The sequence below is a fragment of the Sebastes umbrosus genome, chromosome 14 (assembly GCF_015220745.1).
Source record: "Sebastes umbrosus isolate fSebUmb1 chromosome 14, fSebUmb1.pri, whole genome shotgun sequence".
Taxonomy (NCBI): domain Eukaryota; kingdom Metazoa; phylum Chordata; class Actinopteri; order Perciformes; family Sebastidae; genus Sebastes; species Sebastes umbrosus.
In genome coordinates this window covers 15,943,848-15,959,904 of record NC_051282.1, presented here as the reverse complement: position 1 = coordinate 15,959,904, position 16,057 = coordinate 15,943,848, and the positions used below count along the sequence as shown (strand labels likewise).

General features: G+C 38.6%; 1 protein-coding gene across 1 annotated transcript; it reads left to right on the top strand.

Annotated features, from left to right (window-relative positions):
* Nucleotides 1-7,412: 7,412 nt before the first annotated feature.
* Nucleotides 7,413-14,139, top strand: LOC119502056 (ectonucleotide pyrophosphatase/phosphodiesterase family member 7-like). Its single transcript, XM_037792884.1, has 6 exons — nt 7,413-7,854; nt 8,281-8,426; nt 8,814-9,443; nt 12,179-12,404; nt 13,591-13,720; nt 14,064-14,139. The coding sequence occupies exons 1-6, from the start codon at nt 7,620-7,622 to the stop codon at nt 14,119-14,121; spliced, it is 1,425 nt and encodes a 474-aa protein (XP_037648812.1). The 5' UTR covers nt 7,413-7,619; the 3' UTR covers nt 14,122-14,139.
* The last annotated feature ends 1,918 nt before the right edge of the window (nt 14,140-16,057 follow it).

Below are 16,057 nucleotides of genomic sequence, written 5' to 3'. Positions count from 1 at the left end.
CTGGGTTTTGATGAAGTTTTAGGACTAAACTTCAGTTTCATAGTTTGATCCTGACAAAATAAATAGATTATGGGGCAAATAATGAATTCACACAAAAATGTGTTTTTTTTGTATGAAAATTGTCAAACAAGATATTCATAAACAATATGTTGAGTATTACCACAGAATGTTGACTTCTTTCAAAATATTGGTATTTATGTAACCCATATCATACTGGAAATCTTAACATGGTAAATTGAAGATAAGGCAAGCTTTAAGGTAAAAGTACAAATCAACTCTTTTCTAAAAATGCAGTGTAATCTCTATTTATGGCATCTTTTATGGTGTAGCCTTTAGCTGATCATTAACTAGATTTCCTATTTTTCCACATTTCTGGCGTACCACTGAATAACTGCTGATGAAGCAACCTCTGCAAGCAACAAACATCAAAGAAAGAACAGTCATATTTACTCTGCAGGGCTGTTCAAGAGAGCGAATAAATAATTAATGAAGAGGAAAGCTGATACACTGTAAGGTTAGCAACTGTAAGAGAAAATGATTACATGCTAGTGGCCTGCTGCAGGAAGAGCTACTTTATTATAGGACTATCTGCTGTCATATTCCTGCTGCTCAATTTTAATGCAGTATGTTACGTACACTGTGCCATTCAGGCGGAACTGACTGCCACCCTCTCTAAATGTTAATCTCATTGTTATCAAATCAATGTCAACACACATAACAGGAGCAGCATTCACATATAGACTCTGTCCAAGGATACACACACACACACTCAAGGTCAGTTTGAGTATCAATCCAGTTCAAGGTAATTTATCTTAATGAATTTCAATTTATTTCATTCTTCTAACTTATTTACTCACCATTATTATTATCATTATCATTATTATTGTTATTATTATTATTATTTTGGTTGTTTGTTTGGCTATTTATCCTTGCTTTTATTATTAATAATATTATTAATATTATTATTATTTATTTTTCTTTTCACCTCACATACAAATACTGCTTCTGGATTAATAAATTATTATTATTATTATTATTATTATTATTATTATTGTTATTATTATTATTATTATTATTATTATTATTATTATTATTATTATCATTATTATTATTATTTTGGTTGTTTGTTTGTCTATTTCTCCTTGCTTTTATTATTATTAATATTATTAAAATTATTTTCTTTTTTTCTTTATTTTTCTTTTCCCCTCACATACAAATACTACTTCTGGATTAATACATGATTATTATTATTATTATTATTATTATTATTATTATTATTATTATTATTATTATTATTATTATTATTATTATTATTATTATTATTTTCTTTCTTTTTATTTTCCACTCACATAAAAATACTGCTTTTGGATTTATATATGATGATTATGGTATGGCATGTTCTTTGTCTTATTCATTTATATTGTATTATGAAATGAGTTTGCATCTTGGAGAACAAAGTACGTAGGTATGTATGGATTAATAAATAAATAAAAAAGATTAAGTAAGAGAAGAAGATCAAGTGCTGACATGGACATTAGACAGTTAATGCTACCCCTAGCTGACAACAATTACAACGGATGTGAATAAAATATATATATATATTTTTAAACATCAGCTTTTCCTGTATGTTCCCTTAATACTAGATCTGGCCCTGCATGCTGCCCTGAGACCTCTGCTGTCATCACATGTTGACCTCATGTGGGTGTGCGTTGTACTGAGCCAGTAACATTACACACCTACATTCACGCACACACACACACACTCCCAAACCCTCCTCAGCCTTCTTCAGTTTCAGCATGGTTGTTTGACAGGTGTGAAGCAGCACCGCGGCCATTATTGTGCTGCTTCTTCAGTCCAGTCCCTCTGCTGAAATCTGGTCTGTTTCCCTGATAAGACTCCATAAGGGGGCCTGTTGGAGACTATTGGCCTGATCCACGGTGGATCAGCATGCATCACAACATGCCAGATACTGAGGAGCGGGGAAGAAGGAGCTATGAATGATGAGCCATTTATGTTCAATGGCAACGCTCAGCACCAGTGCAGGAAGTTGGCACTGAAGAGGTGCTTAGGAGTATAAAAACAGAGCCATTTTTACTTCTTTCAGAGTGTTGGACCAGTGCGTATATAGGGACCAACTTCTAGGTTCAGATGACGAACTTGTTAGCAAACAGTTGCTTATTTACAAATCCAGCTGTTAAGGCAAAACATTATTCATTTGTAGTCTTTGTAGTGTTTCTGGTCACCTGATGAATGTAAATCCAATATTCACTCTCCTTTCAGCTTTCATCTCTGCCAACTCCTGAGGGAAATATCTGTCTCTTTAGCTGCTAAACGCTCCACTATGTTCACCAGCTACACTCTAAACTGTGTCTGTCTGCTTTTTGCCGCTGAGCAGGTGGCGTATAGTAGGTTTTTACAGCTTTTTTTAACAGCTGCATGCTGCGGCTGAAAACAACGCTATGAGAGCGGCGTGAGTGAATCGAAACAGTAAAGTTGTGGCCAGGTAAGCTAAACAATAAGCTGAAACTATAAAAGCTCCATAGCTGCAGATTCAGGTGATAATTATCTGTAGGTTCATCACTACAAAAGACCACTTTAACGTTGATAAATTGTTTTTTACATTGCCATTCGATACATTGTTGTTGTTATGAAAATGGATTATAGACGCTTTAAGTAAAAGCAGCAATACTACAGTGGGAAAACTACACCTCATGGTTGTATGCCTCCGGCAACCAGTCAAGTTGCAGTTTACATCAATGTCTGTCCAAAATGTCATCACTTCATCATTTTATCCTGTTAAACATTTGTGTAAAATCATCATAATTGGTATATGAATTATTGAGTTGTGGCCAAAAAGGTGTTTTGTGAGGTCACAGTGACCTTGACCTTTGACCACCAAAACCTAATCAGTTCATCCGTGAGTCCAAGTGGACGTTTGTGCAAAAATTTGATGAAATTCCTTCAAGAAGTTCTTGAGATATCATGTTCACAAGAATTTATGGACAGTCCAACAACATAATGCCTCCGGCCACAGCTATTGCCGGCTCGGAGACACAACAACTCACTCGCAAGGTCACAAGTTCACTGAAGTAGAAGTGAACAAATATCAAATGTACCAAAGTTATCTAAAGTAAAGTACTATGAGTCAGTGTTCAATTATTGATGCCTTAACATGTAACCTTGTACATAATGTACATAAATCGCACATAAATCAGCAAAACTGTATACGGTAACATACATTTAGCATGAAAAAGCATACAAAAATGTCGACTAATCGACTAACGGGGCTGACCTAAACATCTCCAAAACTGGATTTCTTGACACATAAACAGTGGACATTTTGGAGAAATGTTTATCAGGTCTAATTTGTAATGGAAAAAACACTAAACTGGCTGATATGATGTTTTCCTCCAAACGTGTCAGTGGCTAAAGGAAAATGGTTACATAATGACCATAATTCCAAAACCATAATTGTATGCAAAAGTTAATATTTTGGCACAAATTGAACAATTGAAATGTGTGTGTGTGTGTGTGTGTGTGTGCGTGTGTATGCGTGTGTGTGTGTGTGTGTGTGTGTGTGTGTGTGTTTTCAGGTTACACAAATAGTTGGATCAATATTATGATCAATATTTTACATTCAGCCTTGTTTAAGCTCTGTCATTGCTTGCTGCCAAAATTGATGAAACAACATAGCGTGACGGCAATTAACTGTGTTGGACATTTTAAAATGTTGTGTTGGTATCAAAGAGAAAACCTCCGCGGCTGTTATTATTTTAGTGAGAACTCTATGTGAGAACACAGTGAACCTCCAGTGGAGTTTTCCTGTGGTTTGAAGTTTTACGCTTGGACTTACTTGCATGTAACCTGATAATAAGTCATTCATGCATTAAAAGTTTGTTTACTCACAATTCAAAACACATCGATCTCGGCACGCTGGCATGAACTTGATGGTCTACTTCCAGTCACAGCAGGGAGAGAAGCAGCTTGCCATTCAGACTGCAAAGTGAGCAGAATACAGATGCAGTGTTTATATATTTTACACTCGGATCTCTTTCATCAGCAAGACGAAAAATGTTATGGGCATTGTGAAAATTCAAATGTTGACGGATGACTTAGTTAATGTTTTTTTAACCTGACAATCCTCACATGTATACTCCAAATGTTGTGATGTATTACAACTTTCCTGACACCAAATGTTTATATTAAATACATACATTTAGGATGATAGAAGAGGCACAGTGTGAAACTAGTTCAAATGCATCATGTTATACAACTCTATTGTATAAAGATTAGAATAAATCCTTACATCCAGGCGTGCAGCACTGAAACACCTACAGACATTTCCTCTGGCTGAAACCGAGCAGCATTACTCTACTTGTTTATTCAGAGGCACTTTATGTAAAGGTAAATAGGCCAACAGCATCATGAAAAAACAATCATTTGGTGTTTGTGTGGTTATCCAGATCTCAAGTGACAAATCTTTTTTAAAAGAGTCGACAATATGTCATCAAATATCTGAATGTGTGACAGGAGGCATCTGAGGACTGCACAACTCTCGATTACTGCTGGTTTATTTCTGATTAAAACAACCTCCATCAGGTAAATGAACAAGCATTACAAGCATATACAGTATACTGTATATATATATAAAGTTAAATTATCCAGTTAGAAAAATTAGGTCAACTGGTGAATGAAACGGGGAAAAAAATGCATCGCCCTCCACTGACTTTGTATTGCATGAAGGTGCCTCCTTGTCACTTTTGTCTGCGAGCAAACAACAGAAAAAAATGCCTAAAAGCTGCTGTGTGGTGGGATGCACAACCAACAGGGTAAGGAACCCAGAACTAAGTTTTTATAAGCTGCCGACTGAAAAACTGAGCCTTTAAGAAGACAAAAGTGGATACAGGCAGGCAATAAGACGACAGGCATCAGCAGGAAAAATGGGACAACTGTAGGATCCTGACACTCAGTATGTTGACGTGTGCAGCAAGCATGTTGTCCAAATGTCACTTTTAGGCTTACTCTATTTTTGTGTAAATTAAGCTATAACATTTTGACAGTATGCAACTTGTGTTATAGTGGATCATATGCATCATGTGCATATGTTTGCAAGTATGTTGGCTAACTACTAGCTGGGCGTGGTTTTCAGAGTATGACGCGTCTGTCTCTATAGACAGACCTGTTATATTACGTCCATATTACTTCCCTTATTCTTTGGGCAGTGTGACGTTATTTCACAGATGGTGAATACGTACATTCAATACGTTGTGAATATTGGTGCTTTATCATATACCTGATGTTGCCATTTTCTAATTATTTTACTTTGGGACATTTGGTTCTTATATGGATGTTATTAAAATGTTCTTTCATGGATGATGAAATAGCTTCACCATTATTTATCTATTGTCTTTTTCAAAGCTTTACAGAGTGATGTTTTATGGATTTTTTTATTCTGTACTGAATAACCTCATTGGGTGTTTCATTTACCAATTAAACTAACTTTTGCCTTCTTCTGATTGGAGGATTTACCCTGCATCTATGTATGTACTGTATGTACAGTATGTGGAAATGTTGAAATAGTTGTTGCTAAAATGTACATAGCGAAGGTTGTTTAGACTGTAATTTCCTACAAAATAAATAACTCAGCAGTAAGTGAGATGGTGTGTAGGAGTCTGTCACTTTTGTTCAAGAGTCTTAGAATAACAAAAACAACAAAATCCAAAAATGCCTTCAAAGAAGACACGAGTTGACTCGAGAGTTGTTTGCGCTGTATTGACATATTCAAAAGTTTGTAGTATGCACTTTTTTTCCTATCTCAGAGTGTTGTAGTCAAGGCCACCTAAACTGAAACTGAGTCGTGACCAAGGCCAGAGTGTATGGAGACCGAGATAAGACCAAGACTTTGAAAGGTTGAGAACAAGTCAAGACCAAGACCAAGGCAGGGTGAGTCCCACAATGCACTGCGCTCCTCAAATTGAACTAAAAGATCTGCATTCCCATAAAACCCCTCAAAAATCAAAAGAAGATTCCTCTTCATTCACCTCTTTTATTGCCATATATACAGTATGTGTGTGTGTATGTATTGCAGAGGTGAATTTTTATGTGTGGGAATGTTCCTTTGTTTTCTATGAGCAATCACAGTAATGATGTTAACAAATAAATCAGAAAATGAACGGGCAGTTCATTAGACCGGAGACGAGACCGAGGAAAAATGCAGTCGATTCCGAGACCCAGACCTTCAAAAAGTGGTCTTGAGACCGGTCTCGAGTACTACAACTCTGTCTCAGCCTGATCTTATATAGATTGTATCATAAAAGTTATAAAGAAGTCAGAAACTTTGCTTAAAGATACAATACTGTATCGTCAGCTCGGGAAATACCATGTTCTTAATTTGTGTATGCGTAATGTACTCTGGCTCAAACTGTTTTGGCTCTCCGTCTGGGGAAGGTGTACTGCAATGGTTGTGTATGGGCAGCAGGGAGTGCTAAAGGCAAAAACTTCACTTTTTCTTCTTCAAGAAAATGTGAGAATCCCTGTGGAAATCCTGTGCAGGATTGAGAGGGTCAGATGAAGTTTGCTTGCCCCTCAAGTTCACAGTGTGTGTGTTTGATAAAGTTCTCATAGCAGAGATCTGAGACTCGCACCGGTCTCAGCAGTCCATAACACTCCTCCGAATCTTGCTGACAGTGGAGACGAGCGGATAGAGTTAATATGAGAAAGCTAATGAATATGAATGAGGTAAATGAAAGCTGATGAATGTTATCCCTTATCTCCATAAAGATTGGACAATTCCCTTGAACCTCTGCCAAGGACACACACAATAAAGAACAAATTTGAGTTAGCTTGTCTAGCAATTTGATGGACGTTGATAAGGTTATATCACCACGCAGTGATATATAATGTCTGGATGGGAACGCCGAGGATGATCTGAGCTGAAACAATGAGGAGATCACTTTTTAATAGTTTGTCCATCGTCATGGCAATTGCTAAAAGAAATCAATGTAGATTTTATAAGATCTTTTAACAATATCCTGGGGCTATTATACACATTAGAGTTATTAAAATGAATATGTCTATTAGGGTCGTTTCTTCCCGAGAGACCACTACCAGCTGACGAAGAGATATATACTCTCATTTTCCTCTTCATTTTCCTGGTGTCAGATCAATCATGCACCATCCCAACTCAAGGTGAAACCCATCAAAGTGTCATTCCCCCATTGTCAATGATTCACCGGAAACTCCGACACACAGACGGGGCAGGCAGACAAACAGAAAGACAGCATCAACAAGCGAGTTAGGGGGGAAACAAACAGCCGCGATGCCCGGAGAGATTAATCTGCTTTACTGCCAGTCCTCAAGAGAAAAACAGGGGGGAAAATTCACTGTGAACACAACTCCCAGTCGTAAAATTGACTCATAAACATCATCAGGCCGCATGTAGAAAGTGCTGAGATAAAGTCCGTCCAATCTACGAGATAAGATACGCCGGTGAAACTTTGCTCGGAAGCTGTTGGTTACAGATCCCGCAGGTGAGAAGCCAAGAGGTGGATCATCTTGTAAATGAGAGTGTTAGCTGGAGGATCGAGTCAGTTACGATCTGGGAAGTGCAAGTGCTCGCCATGCTGTGGACCGCAAGTCTCTGCCTCCTCTGGGCTTCGTCCATCCTGGGAGCTCCGGCACACAACCAGAGACAGAAGGTGCTGCTGATCTCCTTCGACGGATTCCGGTGGGATTACGACCGCGACGTGGACACGCCAAACCTCGACCAAATGGCCAAGGATGGAGTCAAAGCCCTGTATGTCACACCTCCTTACCTCACTATCACCAGTCCTACACACTTCACCCTCTTGACAGGTAAAGTGTTTCATTTTCTACAACAGTGCTTCCAGTTGGCAGGGGATCTGCATATCATGGCGGAATAGGAAACCGCTCTGAGTTTACTTTGCTAGGATTGAAAAAAGCCGCGGGAAAAAGGAATTAGTTGTAATTGAATGTCCCAGGGTCCAACAGCTTTTATAGCTGAGTAAGATAATTATGCTTGGATGACTGAGGGAAGAATTCTCTGCTCCCTTTCTTATTTTGACTCTCAAATCATCAGTGCCAGCTAAAAGAAATTTAACTTCCTTGAAATTAAATTCCTCTAATCTCCGAAGTTGGTCATAAGACCTTGTCCAAAAGCGTCATGCCACTCAGCCCGTTAAGTTGATAGAATTTTTAATGTGAATGTGTCACGCTGTGAATAATGAGTGCAAGCAGACTGACAGTGATTCTCTTCTGTAGGCCTCTACGTTGAGAATCACGGGGTAATCCACAACATGTGGTTCGACACCACCACCACTGAGAAGAAGCCTTACTATCAGACTCAGTTTGTGAATGAGTGGTGGGACAATGGCACTCTGCCTATCTGGATCACAGCGCAGAGACAGGTCTGTGTGCAGCACAATTTCCATCTTATCTGTGAGAGACTGTTTTGCAGTTTACAGCACTAGAAACCATTTCTCTTCACAAAAACACCTCTGGTGAAGGCCTGCTGAATAATTCCAGGTAGATCGCCGCAGTTATATTGCAAATTATTTTTGCGGGGTATAGATGTTAACTGCATGCAAATGACAGCTGCTATAAGGCTTCCTAAAAATGTGCAGCTGCAAGGAAATTAATGAAAATCCAGCGACTGCTGATTTGGTTTCTGTGCATGGTGACCCACAGTATGAATAGATCAACCCTTGGCATGCTTGTTAACATGTCATGCTTACAAGTACATGCGTTATATTTATATGTGTGGTGTTAATGTGTCTTCTTTCCGACCCTTCCAGGGCCTGAAAGCTGGCTCTCTTCACTTTCCTGGCACAGCTTCCAGTTACCAGGGACAGGTTGCTATGGTGCGGGAAGTGGAGCCACTGCTTTACAACTACAAGAACGAGACCGCTTGGCGAGAAAACACAGACAAAGTGATGGACTGGTTCAGTGATCAGGATCTGGACTTTATATCCCTGTACTTTGGCGAGCCGGACGGCACAGGTCACAAATTCGGCCCCGACTCCCCACAGCGTCGGGAAATGGTCAAACAAGTGGACAGAACGGTGGGCTACATTCGAAACTCAGCTGAGCGACACGGGCTGACCGACCGCCTGAACATCATCATCACATCCGACCACGGCATGACCTCGGTGTACCGAAACGGTCTGGTGGAAGAGATCACGCTGTACAAGATCCCGGGCTTCTCGTTCAAAGACCTGTCCTTTCACCTGGTGGACTTTGGCCCTTCTGGGATGCTGTTGCCGAAGCCGGGCAAGCTGGAGAAGGTGTACAACATCTTGAAGGGGGCCCATCCACACCTCAATGTGTTCAAGAAGGAGGAGATGCCAGAGCGTCTCCATTTCGCCAAAAATGATCGTATCCTCCCCATCATTTTATGGGCCGACCCTGGATATGTAATCAACGGGGTGCGTTGACAGATAGAGTCAAGTTTTATGTTTATATTTTTCTTGCTAAAGAAGTAGGTGTTTGAGACCGGCAAGGCTGCATAAATACAACCGTTCCATGTTATTCAATCACTAAGAGGCAGCAGCAATGATCAGACATGTCAAACCATATGTTTTCTCCAAGCGTGAACCAGACAAACACAGCATAGGGAGGAGGTCAAGGTGGATGGGTGGGTCAGAAAACACTTCCACACAGGAGACCGCCGTTTGTACCCGTGTGAAACCAGCAGTCAATGTTTATTTATTTTTCACGTAACTTCTGTATTTATACCTGCAGGAGGCAGAATGTTTTTGGCATCATTGGGTAAAAATTCTATTATAACCTTTCAGCATATTGTAATTCAAGTGTTTTGAGAGAAAACTAGACTTCTGCACCTCCTCATGGCTCTGTTTTCAGACTTTGAAAAATCTAGACCTTGACCTAGACTTTGGCGAATCTCAGATCATTTCAGAGAGAGAGCGTTCCTATTGGCTGTTCATTCACCAGAGGCAGCTGTAAATCACCCGCGAACTCCGATCAAACGGTCAAACTAGGCAGTGCTGATCAAGTATGAATCAATATTCTGTTACTGTAATGCCTATTTCTTGTTTTCAGAAACATCTCTTTAACTGTAAAATGAGAAAGTTTGCTCCAGTTCGTGGGCGGTGCTTGGTATTTCCTCAACTGATCTCAACAGGGCAGCCGGGTCACAAACTTTCTCATTTTACAGCTAAACCATACACTACAAGATGTTTCTAAAGACATTTGATCTGAGAAATAGGCATTACAGTAATAGAATAGTGATTCATATCTGATCAGCGCTGCCTAGTTTGACCGTTTGATCGGAGTTCGCGAGTGATTGACAGCTGCTCCAGCTTGGCTCTGATTGGTTGTTTTCCTCCGGTCTGTGAAATCTTGCAGATGCCATTAGGAGCAACGGAGGACACAGAAGCAGATGATTTTTTTCAGATTACCTGTCTCATGTACTACTGTCAGGATATAGTGACTGTTTTATAAAAATAACTTTTTTTAATCATATTTGCTCCAATTCTAACCACTGCAACTTTAACTTACGCCACTTCCGGACTTATTTCAACCCAAACCACGTTCTATTCCTAAACCTAACCAAGTAGTTTTGTTGCCTAAACCTAACCAAGTTGTTTCCTGTGAAGACAGGAGTTTTTTTTTTTTAAAAGACTATATGATATAACACTATATGCTGGACATTCGTAGGAAAATGCACGAAAAATGAGGAATAACCTTTCAAAAGATATCATACAAAATGTTTTATGAGAACATGTTAGTTTTCAGTAACTTGGGTTTGGCCAGATGGTAAATGAACTTGCATTTATATAGCGCCATTCTAGTGTTCAGTCCACTCAAAGCACTTTACACTACATGTCAGCATTCACCCATTCACACACTGATGGCAGAGGCAGAGGGGATCGAACCGCAGACCCGCTCCAACTCTGAGCCACAGCCGCCCAGATATGCAACATGCTGTAAAGTTTAAAGCCACAGAGAGACGTGCAGCAGCAGTTTTCTGCTCACTGCAAGTCCTATTGATTTACCCTTTAAAGTAAACAGTTACCTCAAGTTGCCATTTGTGCCCATCAATGTGCCAAGCTGCTGCGTGCAGCCTTGTGAAAACCAGGGTTAGATATTATATTTTTTATGTTTGATTATGACCCACTTATCTGATTATAAAGAAATAAATGACAAGCACTGATATACTGATACAGATAAACAATCTTTATGTGACCTCCAGTTTATTACAGAACTATCCTCAAGCCTTGAGACATACTGACATTACCAGTTGTATTTTGCTCACTGGAAATGGTGAAACTGGACTCTTTTCAACCAGAAATAAGGAGTTCAATTTTAATCTTAGTACATTACAATTTCAATCAAGTGGATTTGCACGTCCTTGGGATAATCCAGGCCCGGCTGATGACATGCAGCGCTCTCAAATGCTTCATGAAGCTAGTCATGCCTCAAAATTCAAAATTAGCGTTTTCATTTGGCTCCACTCAGTCACTCCACTTGGGCGGCAACTTTGCATCTGAATGTGTTAGCCCAGTGCTGAGGACCATCAAATCATAACTTCATTTAGGAGGATAAACATCTGAGAACATAAAATGTCTCCAAATGCTGAATATGAGGAAAACAATCAGTCCTGTGAAGCTACTGATAAAACAGTTTATCTAAGGATTGTTCTCGGTTACGCCCGGCCATGATCTTGACTGTATTATCTGACTCTTTGTTCCGTTTATGGCCACTTAAAGTCCTTTTAGTTTGATCTCAGAGAAGGATAAGCATGTTCAGGTTGTTACATAATTGCTAAGATAAGGGTCCTCTTCATACTGATATTTCTGATATCACATTGTGTTGGTTATAAAACAGAAAACAGAATTATTATAAAAGGAATTTATGTCTTATGTAGTGTTTTATGAAAATGTAAATTTTAGAGATGAATTAAAATTCTCATTTAGCCACTTTCATTGGTTGATAGAAGTCACAAAGAGAAAACAGTCCTACAGTGTGGAAGTGACTCTTTCTCTTGGACAATACCTCCCTCTGCTGGCTAAATAAGAGCAAACCAAGATGTGCCAACTGCTGCTGATAAAATCACTGGCTTATAAACTTTACAATCTAATTGAATCTAACAAACGGGGTCATGCATGTTATGTTACCCATCCCTCTTGTGTCTTTGCAGTATTTCCCGGTTCAGGCCCACAAGGGTGAGCACGGCTTTGACAACCAAGAGTTGGACATGAAGCCCTTCTTCAGGGCAGTGGGTCCAGCATTTCACAAGAACCTGGAGGTGGGGCCCTTTGAGACAGTGAACATCTACCCCTTGATGTGTCACATCCTGGGCATCCAGCCGGAGGTCAACGACGGCCACCTGAACGCCACCAAACACATGCTGGTTACCACTCCGGGTGAGTTTACATCAGACTAATGAGTCTCTCCCCGTGGCCTCGAAAGTGTGTCGCTCCAACACCTGCTCCTTCATTACTAGGCCATTCATCCATCATGTCCAACTCCACATATGACCAAATCAGACGTAGAGCTACTGTAGGTTAAAGCTAGAAAGTAGATCTGGCATTGCTTATGGTAACTTTGGAAAGATTTTAAGAATGATGCCAAGTGTCTGGTGTTAAACAATTAAAGGACATTGCGGGTAATATTCTATATTTTTCTTATTGTCAACATTGTAAAGTCCAAAAACAACAATCTGTTAGTTTGTCTCTCAATATTTTCTGACTTTCCTACCCTTTCTGTTGAACTCAGCCCAAACCCCCTGAGGAAGGCTGTTTGTGCCGATAGGCGTGGGTTGTAGCCCATCTCATAATGTGCCAGCACTGTGTATGTTTTCAGTATTTCACAATGAAATAGCCATCTGATTAAAGGCTTTTCACTTTTTTGCCAGAAGTGTGACTTAGACCTTCTTTCTTTTGTTAATTTTTTATGTTCCCGGCCAAAAAGCACCTTTATTACACTTGTTTGAACTCCCGAGCGCGCCAGACCTTTTCTCTTTTTTTATCAGTCTAAAACCCATTGGTTCCTACTGAAGAAATACATCTTTAAAAAAACGGCTCACAAATATATAGTTTCATTTTTTTAAAAAGACTCAGTCATTTTCTAAAATAGGTGGGTTCTGTGTTTTTTTAGCAAACGTTACTCAAACGGAAAGAAAGAAATTTGTTTGGGACTATTTTCAGCAGCGGATTTATCCACATGTGGTGCTATAGTGAGTATTTCTGACAGCAGGACATTTATGACAGCACTCACTTGCAAGAATAAGAATTTTGTGTCTGGGGCCACACAGTTAAGAAGTTAATGGACAGAGTACAAAAGTTGTTATAGCGGCATCATGTGGTTGGTTGTTGTTATTTAGTGCCTGAGTAGAGGCAGTGCTTTGACCGCTGGAGATAGAGATACTTTTAGGGGAAACGCAGAAAAAGAAAAATAACATTGTGGTCCTTCAAATGTATATAAAGTAGATATTCAATATCAGCACAAAATTCCAGTACTGTATATGCAACATCAGTCTTGAAATATCAGCACCAGTTCTCCAAAAAACACATATTGAAAATGTGAATGTGTTCTTCTCTATATGTTCAGTTGAAGGTGAGGATGTGAATATCCTGCCAAATGTCTTTATTGGAGTGGCTGCCGTGGCTGGATTTCTTGTTGTCGTTTTTATATCGATGACGTCCCACAAAATACTCAAGAATAAACGCAAGGATAAAAGGTAAGGACTAAAACTATTTTTTTTTTTGTCATTACTGTTTGTTTTCAGTATTATTACTGTATTTATTTATATTTCTTTATTATAGTTATCAATATTTTTTTAAATATTCATATTATAAAGCAATTGTATTGAAAATCACCAAACTCTTCACACATGTAAAACTTAATTATGCACTATTGTTAATTTTTACTTAGGATTTGCTTTAAAAAATCATCATCAACAACAGAATTGTGCGCAGTACGCAGTATGTTCACATCATTTTGATAATATTCTGCTGAAAGTTGACGGACAATAATATAAAGTCTCTCCCTCAGAATAAATTTCTTTGTCTTCTGTGTTTCAGATCAGGAAGTTCAGAAAATCTTCCAGAAGAAGAAAACAAAAATCAAACTTCATTTTGATCATCGCACCAAAAAAAACAAAAAACAAGCCACATTAACAAAACAGCAGCCTGTGTGGACAGTACTTCTGGATGATTATTTTTTCATTTCCCATGTGAGGAAATGCACTGTGATTTGCACAAGGAACCCAAGAAAAGCAGAGTTGTGCATAACCATTTTGTAAATTATATATTTTTTAGCAGAATTTGGGGAATATAATCAAATTAATAAAAGAACTCATGAGCTAAATCTTTGTTTAGTACTCATTAGACTGAAGGTTTATATGTATATTTACTATATTATGTATGTTTTACAACACGTTGTGATTAAATGTTTACTTGTGAGTTGTATAACAACTGTATAGTATGAGGCTACAATTAGTTTCCTTTCCAAGCCATGAACATATAATGCACCTATTTATCATAATTGCTGATGTAGAAGAGGTTTTAATTATTTTAAAACCACAAACAAGTAAACAAGAAGGCAGCAAATAAGGAAAAAAATAAAAAAAACAATAAAATGAAGATAAAAGACTTTAGTCTTAAATAATGTGTTTTCAGGTTTAACTTGAGCAGAAAGTAGTGATTATTTCTCTACTTTCACTTACAATATGTTAATATCAGAGGACGGTGGCTGCAAAGGGACAAATCGAACCAACCTCTTTCTCAGTTGCCCGCCTCTCTTCCAGTAATGTTGTCAAGTTACCGCGCAGAAGCACAAAGCTTCCGGTCACGACTTTCAAAATAACATACAACAACAATAATAATATGCTTGACGACTTCGTGGGAGTTTTTCCCCATCATTTGTGTATTGTTTGTATTTCTATCAGGTAAAAAAAAAATACATATATTACCACAAATACCACAATCACAAAGTTTATATGAGGTATTGTCATTTTTTATAACGCATGTTTTGGTGGTATTTTTATTAAGACAAACGTGTTTTGTGGCACATATTCTTTGGATATGGATGCAATGATCCTTACAAGTTGGACATCATTGTGAAGGTAAATAAACAGGCTTTCCAACGATGTAAAATACAACGCCAATTAGCATTGTGACAACAGAGAAATAATCCACCAAACACAAACTTTTTTTTCCGAGTTTATATGCAGTACACCCAAAGAGTCAAAAGGGGGAATTTCAAAACCAAAGCAAAAGTTGAATTTTTAGTTTTAGAGATTTTGTTTCCTGCATTCTGGTGACTTTGAAAGAGTGAACAAATAACAAAATAATAAGGACACTGCAACAGCATTTTTATGTTAAACTTTTGATTTTACCTTAAACTCCCAGATAAGAAAAGTGAATAATTCACCCCTCTGGTGTGAACTTGGCGTGTGAATCTCTGGCATAAACTAAGATTCATCAGTTTTTATTTATTTGTGCTCCTGCTTGAGTATTTCTTTCTCTAAGTACTCTCCGTTTCTCTCTCTTTCTCTCACTCACTGAAGGTCCTTTCACTCACAACGTGACAACGGCACCGCTGCGCTCTGAAACGCATTAATTCCAACGGTTTGCGTCGCACCACGACGACTTTTCGCGGCATCAAGCAAATCCCAACTTTGTGCGCTGCACGCTGTGGCGAGCGCAGCTTAAACATGAGCTCAAACTGCGCTGTGTCGCGAGCATAGACTGCTCTCGTCCGCCGGGAAACGACAGTTGGTGTAACTCTATTGTCGTCAGAGTTTGTGGCGGTACTGAGTTCCCCAGACTTTAGTTGTTCAGTCAGAACTGAAAAACAGTTCCCATCCACATAATAATATAAAATAAAATGCCTTCTTAATAATAATAATGAACAAATGCCTCTATATTAACAAACAATTAAGGAAACTGAAATATTGGTTTGTGTTTTTCCTTTTACCCTCCTTTAAAGTTTTCCCAAATAAAATACACTAAAAGAAATGGGTATAAAGGGTTTCATTGAAAATCAACAAATGAATAGAATACAAAAATACAGC

What these genes read in the sequence shown, in the direction of transcription:
- LOC119502056 (XM_037792884.1), top strand. Translation starts at nt 7,620, where the DNA reads ATGCTGTGGACCGCAAGTCTCTGCCTCCTCTGGGCTTCGTCCATCCTG. An exon ending in ACACTTCACCCTCTTGACAG is followed by an intron (nt 7,855 to 8,280) that starts GTAAAGTGTTTC and finishes TCTCTTCTGTAG; the next exon opens with GCCTCTACGTTGAGAATCAC. An exon ending in CTGGATATGTAATCAACGGG is followed by an intron (nt 9,444 to 12,178) that starts GTGCGTTGACAG and finishes GTGTCTTTGCAG; the next exon opens with TATTTCCCGGTTCAGGCCCA.